We start from the raw sequence: 13,138 nt of genomic DNA, 5'->3' as shown, positions 1-13,138 counted from the left end.
CCAGGACCCTGAGATGAAGGCAGATGCTCCACCAACTAAGCCACCCAGGCACCTGACCCCTCTCCCTATAGTTTCCTTCTCTGTCCAATGCCCACCTCCAGGACCTCGTCCACCACTTCTTCCTTATCCATTCTATTCCAGCCACACTGGCCTCCTCACTGTTCCTCAAATATGCAAGCTCATTTCTACCTCACAGTTTTACCCCTGCCATTCCTGCTGCCTGATTCCCTCATGGTGGATTTTTCACATGGCTGGCTCCTTCCGAGTATTCAGGGCTTTGCTCTGAGTCTCCCAGAGTCACAGTCTTGATGGGCACAATCCCCCACACACGTGCCCCCCTCACCGGACAATGGCTCCCTGAGGCCAGGGCTCGAGTCTGACTCACAGCACCGGGCTGGGCCCACGGCGAGTGTTAGATGATGTGTGGAAGAGGAAGGGAGCGCTAGACACAGAGCACACGGGTTTCCTGCCTCCCAGCCTCTGTATGCTGTTCCTTCTGCCAGGACAGCCCTTCGCATCCTTCACCCATCCTTCACTGGATGTTACTCATCACTTAGGCCAGGCATCAGCAAACGATGGCCCACGAGCCAAATCCTGCCTGCCACTATTTTGTAAATAAAGTTTTGTTGGAATATAGCCTTCATTTACATATCCACTTTTTAAAAAAGATTTTATTTATTCATGAGAGAGAGCACTCATGGGGGGAGGGGCAGAGGGAGAAGTAGAAGCAGACTCTCCTCTGAGCAGGGAGCCCAACATGGGACTCAATCCCAGGACCCTGAGATCATGACCTGTGCCGAAGGCAGACACTTAGCTGACTGAGCCACCCAGGCGCCCTAATGTATCCATTTATGTATTCCCTGGGGTGTCTCTCATGCTACAATGGCAGAAGTGAGAAGCTGCAGCAGACACTGGCCCATAAAGCTGAAACTGTTTACAGAAAATGTGTGCAACCCTTGATTTAAGTTCCAGGTCAAGCATTACTCTCCTCTGTGAAATCTCCCCTGGCCTTGCTCCTCCGGGCTTTGATGCTGCCCTTAGCTGCCCTTCCAGCCTTATATCCCAATGGCCTGTGTTTGTCCCTCTCTCAGATCAAGAACTTTGTGAGGACGAAAACCACGTTCAGCACAGGGCCCCAGCTGTGCTCAGCCCTGTGCTGAGCACACAAAAGGCACATCTTTGCTGAATGAGTGAATGTAATGCACATAATTCTTCTCCCAGTGAACTCCTATCCACCCCTCCAAGCCTACTGTAAATATCCCTTCTGTAAGGAAGCTCCTGCTGACTTCATCAGACAGAGTCCTCAGTCCTCCTTGGGCTTTCCCGGCCCCTGCCAGTGTCTCGTCCCAGTGGACATCAGGTGGCCCCTGTGTCTCCTCTCCACTCTCCCCTCAATTGTAGCCAAAGGGTCTCCACCCCTGCCTTCATGTCCCACGGCCAGCCAGCCCCCTACCTTGCCCGCATAGTGCAGGACGCTGAAGTCAGCCTGGTCCCGCAGGTTCCTTGGCCGCTGAAACTTGGGATGGCTTCCTTGCTCCTGGGCCACCTTCTCTACAAAGGACTTGTCCGTGGCCTTTGGGAACCAGCACTCCTCGTCCAGCAGGGCCAGGAGCCCAGGGGGGTTAGCCTAACCATCAACAGGAGGGGAAGAGCACATCAGATCCCCACATACTGGACACTTAGGTTGCTGCTCACTTGTAGCTCTTGTAAGAGACACACGGACATAACAACCAAACATGAGAACAGTAGTCACATTTATGGCCGTTGATCAGAGCTTTGGTTCAAGCCAACCCCTGTGGCAGGCACATTCCTCGGGCCTAACCATGTAGCAGCCACACATCTGTGAAGCAGATGCTGTCATGAACTGATTTGGAGGCCAGAGGCCCAGCTGGGCAGGAGCCTGACCGAGGTCTCAAGGCTGTTGGAGGCGGGAGGGACCCTCAGGCTCACCGGCCGCTCAATGAGGTCAATGCAGGGCTGCAGGTCGAGGCCGAAGTCGAGGAAGGTCCAGGGGATGCCCTCGCGCTGGTACTCCTCCTGCTCCAGGATGAACATGGTGTGGTTGAAGAGCTGCTGCAGCTTCTCGTTGGTGTAGTTGATGCAGAGCTGCTCGAAGGAGTTGAGCTGCAGGGGATGAGGGAACAGGTAAGAGAGGGGACAGAGATGGAGTGGGGTGGGGGATAGAGACCAGAGGGAAGGAGACAGGGCCCTCCCAGCCCCAGCCTGGCACCAAGTACAGACCTGGAAGATCTCAAAGCCAGCGATGTCCAGGATCCCCAGGAAAGAGGCGCCCTGGCGGGGACTGCGGTCCAGGGCCCGGTTGAGGCGCAGGACCAGCCAGCGGAAGAGGCGCTCATAGGTGGCCTTGGCCAGGGCCTCCAGTGCAAAGTCAGCCTGTGGCACGGGGCACATGGTGAGGACACGTGGTGAGGGCCCGGCCCTGCCCCCACATCCCCAGCCTGACCTACCCCCACCCCCACCCCTGCAAGGAGACACCGGTGTGTGTGGGGGGGGAGGCATCACAGTTCATCAAGAATGATGACATTAATGATGACGCCAACCAGTACAGAGCCCTACCATGTGCCAGGCAGCGTGTGAATTGCTTGGGGGCACATTAGTTCGTTAATCATCCCCCATCCCTTGGACCAATTTCGGCAGCCTAACAGTTAAGAAAGTGAACTGTGGAGCCTGACAACATGGATTTGAATCCTGGCTCTGCCCCTTAGAAGCTCTGTGGCCTCAGGCATGTGAATAAACATGTTCCTTCATTTGTAAAAGGGATCCTAACAACAGTACCTCCACTGTGAGTGGAACCTGGCTCTCATGTCCCCCCACTGTGTCTTCTTTATCCTAGTACTTTGTTGGATTGCCCAGCCTGGGGCCAGGCAGAGGCCTCTGCCCGAAAGCTGGCTTCGGAAAACCTCTAGCATGGGTTCACTTCTCCCCACTCCCACCATCATCATCACATGCCTGACTACGACAGCAGCTTCCTTATGTCTCCCTACCCATCACCCCGCCCAGCCCTGTACCCCCTGGATCCAGTTCTCCATGCAATAGACAAGGGAATCTTTATAAAAGGTAAACTGAATCAAGTTGCTCCCTGGCTTAAACCCTCACTGGTCTCCTGCTGCACTCTGAATAAAACTCACCTCCTTACTGTAGCCCCTAAGGCCCTGCGTGATCTGTCCCTTCTGACTTCTCTGCATCCTTCTGCATCCTCCCCTCTACTCTCTAGCCTCACTGACCTCTTTGATATTCTCCATTTGCCAAACCTGTTCTGGCCCCAGGGCCCTCACTCATACTCTTTCCTCTGCTTTGAACCATCTATGTCTAATTCAAATATCACCTCCTCATAGAGGACTTTCCTGACCACACGAACCCTCTTCTTCCTAGAAGGCCTCACTGTTTATGTATCTTCTTTTATGATCTGTTTCCTGTTTTGGCCTGAGCTCCATGAAGGTATGGTCTCTGTTTCCATTATGACTTTTATTCCTAGCATCAGAACCAGACCTGGTAATGGAGTGAACAATCAGCAACGGTTTGTTGAGTGAGAGAAAAACCAGCATACGCTGCTTACAGGCTCAGATCCTGGCGCCTGGCTCTCCCTGCACCCTGCCTGCCCCCGTCCCACTTACCTGTTCCTTGGTCTGTGCTTTCTGCACGTAGTCTCGGCCAACTTTGATGCGGGGGGTGAGCAGGGCTCGGGAGAAGTCCGTCACCCCTACTCCCAGGAGGCGGCAGAGCTTCTGTGCAGCTGAGGGTTAAGAGTCTGATCAGCTCCGGGAAGCAGCAGGGGGCACTGAGCACAGGGGTGGGGGCCGCCCCCACTGCTGGTGGAACAGACGAGGGGCCCCACCTCTCCCACCAGACGCATTACAGGTTCTGTAAGCGTGTACGTCCTCTGGCTCCACACTTCTCTCTCTGGGATTCCAAGATGGGATAAATAATCCCAGAGGTGATCATACACTGGACCAGGACGATGTTCATCACAGCCTTGTGTATGATGGAGGAAAATGAAACAACCTGAAAGCCCAGCAACTAGGGATTGGTTATAGAGTCAGGGATCCTCCATTTGAATAAGTGTTCCACAGTCACTGAAAGTTATTAACACTCATTAAATGGTACATTTAGGATGTATGCATTTCACGACTGATATGTTTCACTTCAAATCAAAGAAAGAACTGTAAGCAAATAATAGACACCAGTAAATGATATACATACACAAGCCAAAGCATGTACATGTGAACGACTCGTGCATACGCTTTGAAATGCATGGAAATGTGCAACTTTGAAATGCACGAGACAAGAGGGTGGACAAAGAGTGCATGGAAAGATATGCAATAAAGCAAAGATTAAAAAAAAAAAAGCAAAGATAGTAAAATGTCAGGGGCAGAATCTAGGTGATGGCTGGCTGGATGTTTACAATAAAATTCTTTCAACTTTTCTGTGTGTTTACGAATTTCCTAATAAAATATTGGGGGAAAAGCTATTAGAGTAAGAGACCAAACCCCAAACAAATATGTTAAAATGACTTGTTCTTCCTTATTTTTTGGTAGGGGGAAAATGCATTTAAAAAAATGGTGATTATGAAATTGTTTCCTGCTTGTCACTCTCGTAATGGGAAGACGGAAACTATAAATGCTCAGCTCCAGCAGAAAATTGAAAGGAAGAGAAAACATTTAGAAGAAGAAACACCAAAATAAATAAACAGAGATTATTTCTGAGAGGTGAGGTGATGAGCATTTACATTTCTCCTCTTTTTTTTTCCCCTTTGGGTGCAATTGCAGTTTCCAATTTTTCTATGGTGACTCTGCATTATATGGAAAGTATTTGAGAACTACAAGTGGCCTTGAAAAACAGCAGGAATGTGCAGTGGGGCACTATGCTGCCAGTCACAGGATGGTTTTCTGTAGGATTCGAAAGCCTCTGTTGTGTCCTCTGGCAGCTGGTGAAGCCCATGGACTGCGTCTCCAATTACTGTTTGCAAATGCAAAGAATGAAACATACAGGACTTCCCAGGAGATTAATTCTGCTGACATAGGGTTCTACCCACAGACCCTAGAGGAAGAAACCCCAGTAGCGCTGGAGTTAATAACTTTGAAAAGTTACCCTCAGTGCACTAAGGGAAAAAGCAAATTTTAAAACAGTCTACAAGGTCTGATGCCAACTTTATAGATTGGATGAATAAATGAGTGTGCACAGCACACCTGCTGGGAGTGTGAACAGAGCTCCCCAAGTGCCACAGATGATACTCTGATCAACAGCATGGTGAGAGGGGCCCCTTTTCTCATATTTTCTGTGGTTATATAGCTTTTGAAAATGAGCCCAAAGGGTTTTATAATCAGGACAAAAGCTCTTGCTGTCTTGAGGGGGAAAGAGTGTGAAAGCGTGATCCCACTTCTGTGACAATTATTTCCACATTGATATGGACAGAGAATAAAGCCCAGAGAGAACTACCCTCAAAATGTTACAGTAATTACCTCTCAGGAGTATAACTGTGGGTCATTTTCTTGCTTTTATACTTCTTTGTATTGCCAGATATTTCCCCCATTCAGTTTGCATTATTTTATGATAATAAAGCAGAGCTATTTCCAGTTTGAGAATAAAAGGAATAGCAACTATAATTCTGCTTTCAAAAAAAACAAAAAAAGTATATATATGCAGAATAGAGAGGCCAAGGGGAGATAAGCCCAATACTAATGGTGATTTTCTCAGAGGGGCCAAGATGACCAGGGATCTCTGGCATGCTGGTATTGTTCAAACCTGTGGCAGAGATGACACCTTTTAGAATCAGGAAAAGAGTGGGAAGTGACACTTTGGTAAAGGATTAGCACAGCTTGGAGGCATGCCCAGCTGGGGAGTAGGGAGTGCTGAGGGGGATGCTCTGTCCAGGGGAACGGGGAACACAGGGTCAGGCAGGTGGGCTGTGGGCCAGATGGAATACCTGTGTTGTCAGGCATGGAGGCTTGATCCTTATTCCGTTCTCTCTTCAGGACGATGTTGCCAAACTGGAGAACGGCAGAGACCATCCGCAGCATGGCTAAGGGGCAGAGAGAGCAATGGCATGGGGCTCTGGACCCTGATGCGTGGTCCTAAATAGCCCTTTAGAAATCTAGCTTAAGGGATCCCTGGGTGGCGCAGCGGTTTGGCGCCTGCCTTTGGCCCGAGGCGCGATCCTGGAGACCCGGGATCGAATCCCACGTCGGGCTCCCAGTGCATGGAGCCTGCTTCTCCCTCTGCCTGTGTCTCTGCCTCTCTCTCTCTCTCTCTCTGTGACTATCATGGATGAATAAAAATTAAAAAAAAAAAAAAGAAAGAAAGAAATCTAGCTTAAAAACCCTACATCAGGGGCACCTGGGTGGCTCAGTCAGTTAAGCATCCAACTCTTGGTTTTGGCTCAGGTCATGATCTCAGGGTCATAGGATCGAACCCTGCACTGGGCTCCACCCTCAATGTGGAGTCCGCTTGAGAGTCTCCTCTTTCTCTGCCCCTCCCCCCACTTGCATGTGTTCTCTCTCTCTCTCAAATAAATAAAACCTCTAAGAAAACCCCCCAACTCTATGTCAAATTACACCACTGCACCTCCGCTTAAAATCCATCTGTGACACGGGGCAGGTCTTAAAACATAAAAATAGATGGATAAATTCTGTATTTTGTATTCAAGGTTTGTTTTAGCACCATTTGGTGTCTGCTTGTGTCCGTTTTATAAAGCAATGCACATAAGATTTAAAGGGACGTGTGGAGATGAATGAAGAAGGTCTTTGGCAATATGAAAAGATTCCTTTTTTTAAGATTTTATTTTTAAGTAATCTCTAGGCACACTACAACCTTCTTGCACTTAGGGATGCTAGCCAGCACTAAGCACAGTGCTTTGGGGGGGCGGGGTTTAGACAGTGAAGGCATCAATAAGAAAAGCACAAAAATATGAAAAATGTGGCACTCAGTGGTGGGCAAAAAGGATACCAGGTTATGGACTGAACTGAGACGGGAAGCAGAGCACCACTTTGGTGAACCTCAGCTGCATGTGCGCTGAACAATTCAAATTTTCCACACCCCATGTGAATGACATGATGATCACAAAAGCACCAGGAGTACTGGTTTGGGTGTTTCCGGATAAACCTAGCGAGTAGCTGAAGTCGCAAATGCAGAAACCGCAAAAGAGGATGGACTCTAAGTGCTTGTCAGCACAGAGCTTTCAGAGAGCTGATGGAGAATGGACAGAGCTGCCCTTAGAGACATCTCAGGAACTCCTGGGGTTGGGTGGCATAAACATGGAAGCCATGGGGCAATTTGTGCGGTTTTTCTGGGTATCACAGGGTCTAAGTGGGGACCCAGATGAAGACGCCCCTCCACACCACAATGAACTGCCCACACCCCATCTGACTCCTAAACATCCCACTGGACATCTGTGTCCGTGAAATAATGGTCTGTAATTATCTGACTTGAATCCCAACTGTTTCATGTATAAACACAAGTGCTTTGTGTTTGGTTTTCATACAGAGTGGATTTTGGGTGGGGGGCACTTGGGTGGCTCAGTTGGTTAAGCCTCCAACTCTTGGTTTCAGCTCAGGTCATGATCTCAGGGTCATGAGGCTGAGCCCTGCATAGGGCTCCACACTCAGCACAGAGTCGGCTTGGGATTCTCTCCCTCCCCCTGCTCAATCTCTCTCTCAAATAAATAAATAAATAAATAAATAAATAAATAAATAAAATCTTAAAAAAAATACACAGGAGGGTAGTTACTATAAAATCTGAGGAAAGACTGTGGTTGGTTTTGTTTGGAATTTTATCAAGATTTGGGCATCATCTCAGAACATCTCCGACAGCAAAGTGGCACATGGCATTGGAGTGGACCATACAACACGCCTTCCTTGGTGGGGTCTGTATCTGCTGCTTTCATGGTGACCCTACAGATAAGAGCAAATGCCCAGCTACCCCATCAACCACAAATTCCAGAACGATTCTCACAACTTACAGGTTCAAATGGACACTGATTTTATTTTTGCTCAACTCCATTCCAGGTCCTGTTCCAAACACTTACAAATGAAGTCATTAAACCTTCATAACAACTCAGGGGGCAGATCCTACAATAACATTTTATAGGTGGGGAATGGAATAAAACCCCTTCACAGATGGGGAAATCAAGGCACATTAGGGAAACCTACTTGCCCAAGACCATTCAGCTCAGCAGCAGCAGAGCCAAGATGCAAACCTGGACAGTCTGACCCCAGGGTCTATATCCTTAATGCTTCTCTTTTCTTCCCTCTTCTGGCAGAAAATTCTAATGTAAACACGTATGTATAACACACATATAGAAAAGTGCACAACTCATGCCCATCAGGCTTGATGAGTTTTTATGAAGGGCATGCACCCAGGAAGCCAGCTCCCTGGAAGCCCCTCCTGGCCACTCCCTGAACGTGGGCGAATTTCACAGCCACAGGGTGGAGTGAATGAAGCCAGACATGAAAGCACATGTGCTGTATGAGTCTGTACCAAATTCAAGGAAAAGTGAAACAACTCTATGCTCTTAGATGCCAGATTAATGATCACATTCAAGAAAGGCGGTTCAGGTGATGGGAAGGGGCACAAGGGGGTTTCCAGGTACTGGTTAGACGGGCATTCACTTGCAGAAAGCCCCCGGAAATAGATGCTTAGGCTCTGGGAACATTTTTTGGTGTCTATGCTTCTACACTGCTTACTTAGGAAAAAGGGGTGGAGGAGGGGGAGGGACAAGGACCTATCCTCCTGCCAAAAATGTGTAACCTGAATCTAACCACAAGGAAACACACCCAGAGTTGAGACAAAACAACTGGTCTGTAATCTACAAAAGTGTCAAGGTCACGAATGATAAAGAAAGAATAGTTCCAGACAGACGGAGAAGAAAATGTGCTGGGTATGTGTGTGATCCTGGCCTGGGGAAATGTGTGAGCATATGTGTGTGTCTCTTACAAAATCTTTTTTGCTGTAAAGGACATTGTTAGGAAAACTGGAATACAGTCTGTAAAAAGACATTTTTGTGCTATAAAGGTCATTACTGGGAGAATATGGTCGGTGAAATAAATAACGGTACTAAAAAAGCCAGTGCTCAGCTCCTGATAATGGTACCATCCTGTGCTTTTGCAAAGAGAACGTTCTTTAAGAATATGCACTGACAGAGGGGCCTGGGTGGCTCAATTGGTTGAGCCTCCCCAGCTCTTGATTTCGGCTCAGGTCTTGATCTCACAGCTGTGAGTTCAAGCCCTGTGTTGGGCTCCATGCTGGGCATGGAACCTACTTAAAAAAAAAAAAAAATACACAGGGGTATCTGGGTGGCTCAGTGATTAAGCATCAGCCTTTGGCTCAGGGCATGATCCTGGGGTCCTGGGATCAAGTCCTACATCAGGCTCCCTACAGGAAGCCTGCTTCTCCCTCTGTCTCTGCCTCTCTTTCTGTGTCTCTCATAAATAAATAAATAAAATCTTTTTAGAAAGATACACTGACAGATTCAACAGGGTGGTAGCTGAACAGTGCCTCCCCCCTCCAGCCTCCTGCAGAGAGGTCCACATCCAAATTTCTGGAACCTGCAAATGTTACCTGGCAGGGCAAAACGGACTTCATGAATGTGATTAAATTAAGAATTCTGAGATGGGAGATTAATTCTGGATCACCCAGGTGGGCTCTAATGGCAGGGTCCTTATAAGAGCGAGGCCAAGGGAGAAGGCCACGTGAGCAGGGGTTAGAGTGATGTGCTTTGAAGCCAGAAAACGGATTCTCCCTTGGAACCTCTAGAAGGAACCAACTCTGCCCCTAAGACTGATTTTGTCAATTGCTGTCTTGAGAATATAGAGAGCTCTCTATATGCCCATCAAGTAGAATACATAGAAGAGCGTGTTGTTTGATGTTCAAGGTCAGGGGCTCAGAGGTGGCCAACCCAGAGTGTCTCCTTTGTGACAAAGAGTGCCCAAATGGCGGGCCTTGAATTCCTGGGAAGGCCAGCCATGCAAGGAGGGGCAGGCTGCAGAGAGCTGCTACCTCGTTGCTACTAGAAGAGCTGCATGTGGATCCCAGCTTTGCCCAGGAGGCTACCCCTGGACTTCCTGCATGGAAGTCCCCCCAGTACACCTGTGCCTCTGTCCCCGCCTCCGGCCCCTTCCTTCCGCCTCACCAGACCGTCACCTGCCCTTGGTGTAAAGCCTGCTGGGGTGTGGCTGCACGCTCATCCACACCCTTTGTTCTCAAACTGCTCAGAATAAATAATTAGGATGACAGACAAGGAGAAACAAATGTGGCAAGACTTTAGCACCTGGGGAATCTTCAAGAAAAGAGTAGCGATGGTTTGTACCTTTTTTGCAACTTTCCTGTAAGTCTGAAATTATTCCAAATACAAAGGTTTTTTGAACAAACCCTGAAAACAGAAGAAGGGTCACTGGCCTGATGGCTTCAAGAGGCCTTGCTCTGAAGGACACACAGGAAACCGCAGACAGAGGTGGCTTCTTGAGAGCCCAGGACACCTTAGTGATTATATTCTTTCTGAGTTCCATACATCTTTTAAAAAATATTTTATTTATTTATTCATGAGAGACACTCATGCTTACTCAGAGAGAAAGGCAGAGACACAGGCAGAGGGAGAAGCTGGCTTCCTTTTAGGAGCCTGATGCAGGATTCCATCCCAGGACTCCAGGACCCTGACCTGAGCCAAAGGCAGATGCTTGACTGACTGAGCCGCCCAGGTGTCCCCTCCTATCTGTTGAAGTGTCAGATATAAACCAAAAAAAAAAAAGGCTGTTAAGAAAGGGCTTAGCATGGGGGTGCCTGGGTTGCTCAGTCAGTTAAGCGTCTGCCTTCAGCTCAGGTCAGGATCCCAAGGTCTTGGCATTGAGCCCCACTTTGGCTCTCTGCTCAGCGGGGAGTCTTGATTCTCCCCCTTGCTGTGCCCCCACCCCTGTTCGTGTTCATGCTCTTGTTCTTATGCTGTCTCTCATATGAATAAAAAAAATTTTTTTTAAAAGAAAGGACTTGATGTCTAGAATTAGTATGATTGCAGTACAGTGATTGTGCACACGCCACACGCTGCCACACTGTGCACTTTCCAATGGTGAATTTTTCAGTATGTAGATTCTATCTCAAAGGAAAAAAAAAGGCAGATGGTGACTACACTTGGGATGAACACTAACTAATGGACAGAACTGTCAAATCTATATGTTATATACCTGAAACTGACATACCATTCAATAATAATAAAAAGAAGTAAAAAAACAAACAAACAAACAAAAACACAACAAAACCAAATCCAAAACCAAGTTTTGGTATACTTTGCAGGGCAAGGCAGGATGTGCAACAGATATTAATTTTTCTCCATTTCCACTGAGATCATAACTCCTTGTGGAAAGTATATGTTCCTTACTTATCTCCTGCCCATGTGCTCTGCATACACTAGGTGCTCTATAAATGTTTTCATGAATGAACTTGAGCTTGCCTATTCCCAGGGAAGAATTCATCCTGTGGTCCCTGCTGCTTCTAGGATTCAATTTAAGCCCTCATCAGGGTCTTGGGCACCATGTCCCTGACACTCCCAGTCCCTCTGGCCTTAGGGTCCCCTTGCTTATTCCAATAGCTCCTCCAACACTCTTCTTGCCACCACCACCATCTATGCCTGGTTAGTTCCTGCAAGACTGTCGGTGCTCAGGCAAGGGCCACCTCCTCCAGGGGCTGCCCTGACCCTATGTCTCCCCAGACTGCGCTGGAGCCCCGTGACACGTGGTCACTGCTCCATGCACCTTCCACCGGTCACCCTTCCATGGGCTCAACTTTAATCCATTTGTGTGATTTGATGCTTCTGGGTCTCAGCATTCCACAGATCAGGGGCTTGTTCTATCTTGGTCATGGTGAATTTTACCTAGTACCTGCAGAGGCCTGGCCCACAAATTGACCCCATCACGGGTTGAATAAATCAATATATTAACAGATAAAGGGCAAAGAGTTAGCTAATGGGGGATACATCCTGGATGTAGGGGTTTTCTGTGTGACCCTAGACAAGCTGGTTGACCTCTTGAGCCTCAGTTTCCCTGGCTGGGCAGTGAGAAGGGCTGGGCTCAGAGATGTCTGGTTCTGCCCGCCTGGGGTTGGGGATAGGGGGACTGGATAGTCGTGGACAGCCCAGGGCTCTGGCAGTTATAGGAGTTTCCTAGGGGACAGCAGCCCTCCCAAAAGACAAATAAACAAGGACCTCTCCTTACAGACCCACAATGGCATCATCACCTAACAAACTGAATGATCATTCCTTAATGTCAGTTCAGATCCAGCCCAGACCTTCAGTCCCCTCAGTGGCCTTTAAAATGGCCTCTGACAGTTGGCTTAGGAACTCACATCCGTGCCAAGCACCCGGGTGAATCTGACACCTGAGAAGTTGGCAGTTAGCTTTTGCTGGTGACTTCAGACCAGCCGATTGCTAGCAAGCCCAGGCCTGCAGGGGAAGGAAAGAGGGGGGCGTGGGGTTGGTGATGCGGAGTCCTGCTCAAACTCTCTGAGTGGCATTCATGGTGCCTGCACTGGTGAAGACAGGAAGCCAGGGAGCTGCTTGGACTGGTCCCAGTGCTCTCCTCTCTGGGTTTCCCACTGGCAACCACCTTCCCAGAGATGGTCGGGAAAGTTTCACAGAGGTGCCTGCCTGTCTCTCTAAAAACGGATCATGGGCTGGTTTTGGAGTCAGACCCGGTTTCCATCATCTCCTTGTCAACTGGGGTGAGTTGTAGGGTGGACACCCCACCTCCCTGGACCCCTGTCTTCTCTTTTGTCAAAAGGAGACTATGAAAAAGTAACCGTGGGACACCTGGGTGGCTCAGCCAGTCAAGCATTGGATTCTTGGTTTGCTCAGGTCATGATCTCAGGATCATGAGATCAAACCCCATGTTGGGCTCCCCACTCAGCATGGAGTCTGCCTCTCCCTCTCCCTCTTCCTCTGCTCCCCCCGCTCTCGCTCTCTCTCTCACTCTCTCTCTCCCAAATAAATGATAAATAAAACCTTAAAAAAAAAAAAAAAAGGTGACCAGCTGGCTCCACTCCTTGTAAGTAAAATACCAAATAAAACTATGAGGCCTCATCCACATGCCACACCAGCAAAAGCCAGAAAGCTTACAACAGTGGTTGCTGGCATGCATGT

The 13,138-nt window shown here is 48.5% G+C and overlaps 1 protein-coding gene across 15 annotated transcripts in view; it reads right to left on the bottom strand.

Moving 5' to 3' along the window:
- MYH14 (myosin heavy chain 14) overlaps positions 1-13,138 on the bottom strand; it is an 86,615-nt gene that overhangs the window by 50,083 nt on the left and 23,394 nt on the right. For all 15 annotated transcript variants that reach the window (XM_026014189.2, XM_026014182.2, XM_026014187.2 and 12 more), the window contains 5 exons: positions 5,945-6,040; positions 3,636-3,754; positions 2,242-2,394; positions 1,951-2,124; positions 1,454-1,627 (listed from right to left, as the gene is read on the bottom strand). In XM_026014189.2, the coding sequence (XP_025869974.2) occupies positions 1,454-1,627; positions 1,951-2,124; positions 2,242-2,394; positions 3,636-3,754; positions 5,945-6,040 (716 nt within the window). The remainder of the gene's footprint in view (positions 1-1,453; positions 1,628-1,950; positions 2,125-2,241; positions 2,395-3,635; positions 3,755-5,944; positions 6,041-13,138) is intronic.

The sequence above is a fragment of the Vulpes vulpes genome, chromosome 1, assembly GCF_048418805.1.
Source record: "Vulpes vulpes isolate BD-2025 chromosome 1, VulVul3, whole genome shotgun sequence".
NCBI lineage: Eukaryota > Metazoa > Chordata > Mammalia > Carnivora > Canidae > Vulpes > Vulpes vulpes.
The sequence above is the reverse complement of the archived record's forward strand: the minus strand, read 5'-3'. Positions and strand labels throughout refer to the sequence as shown.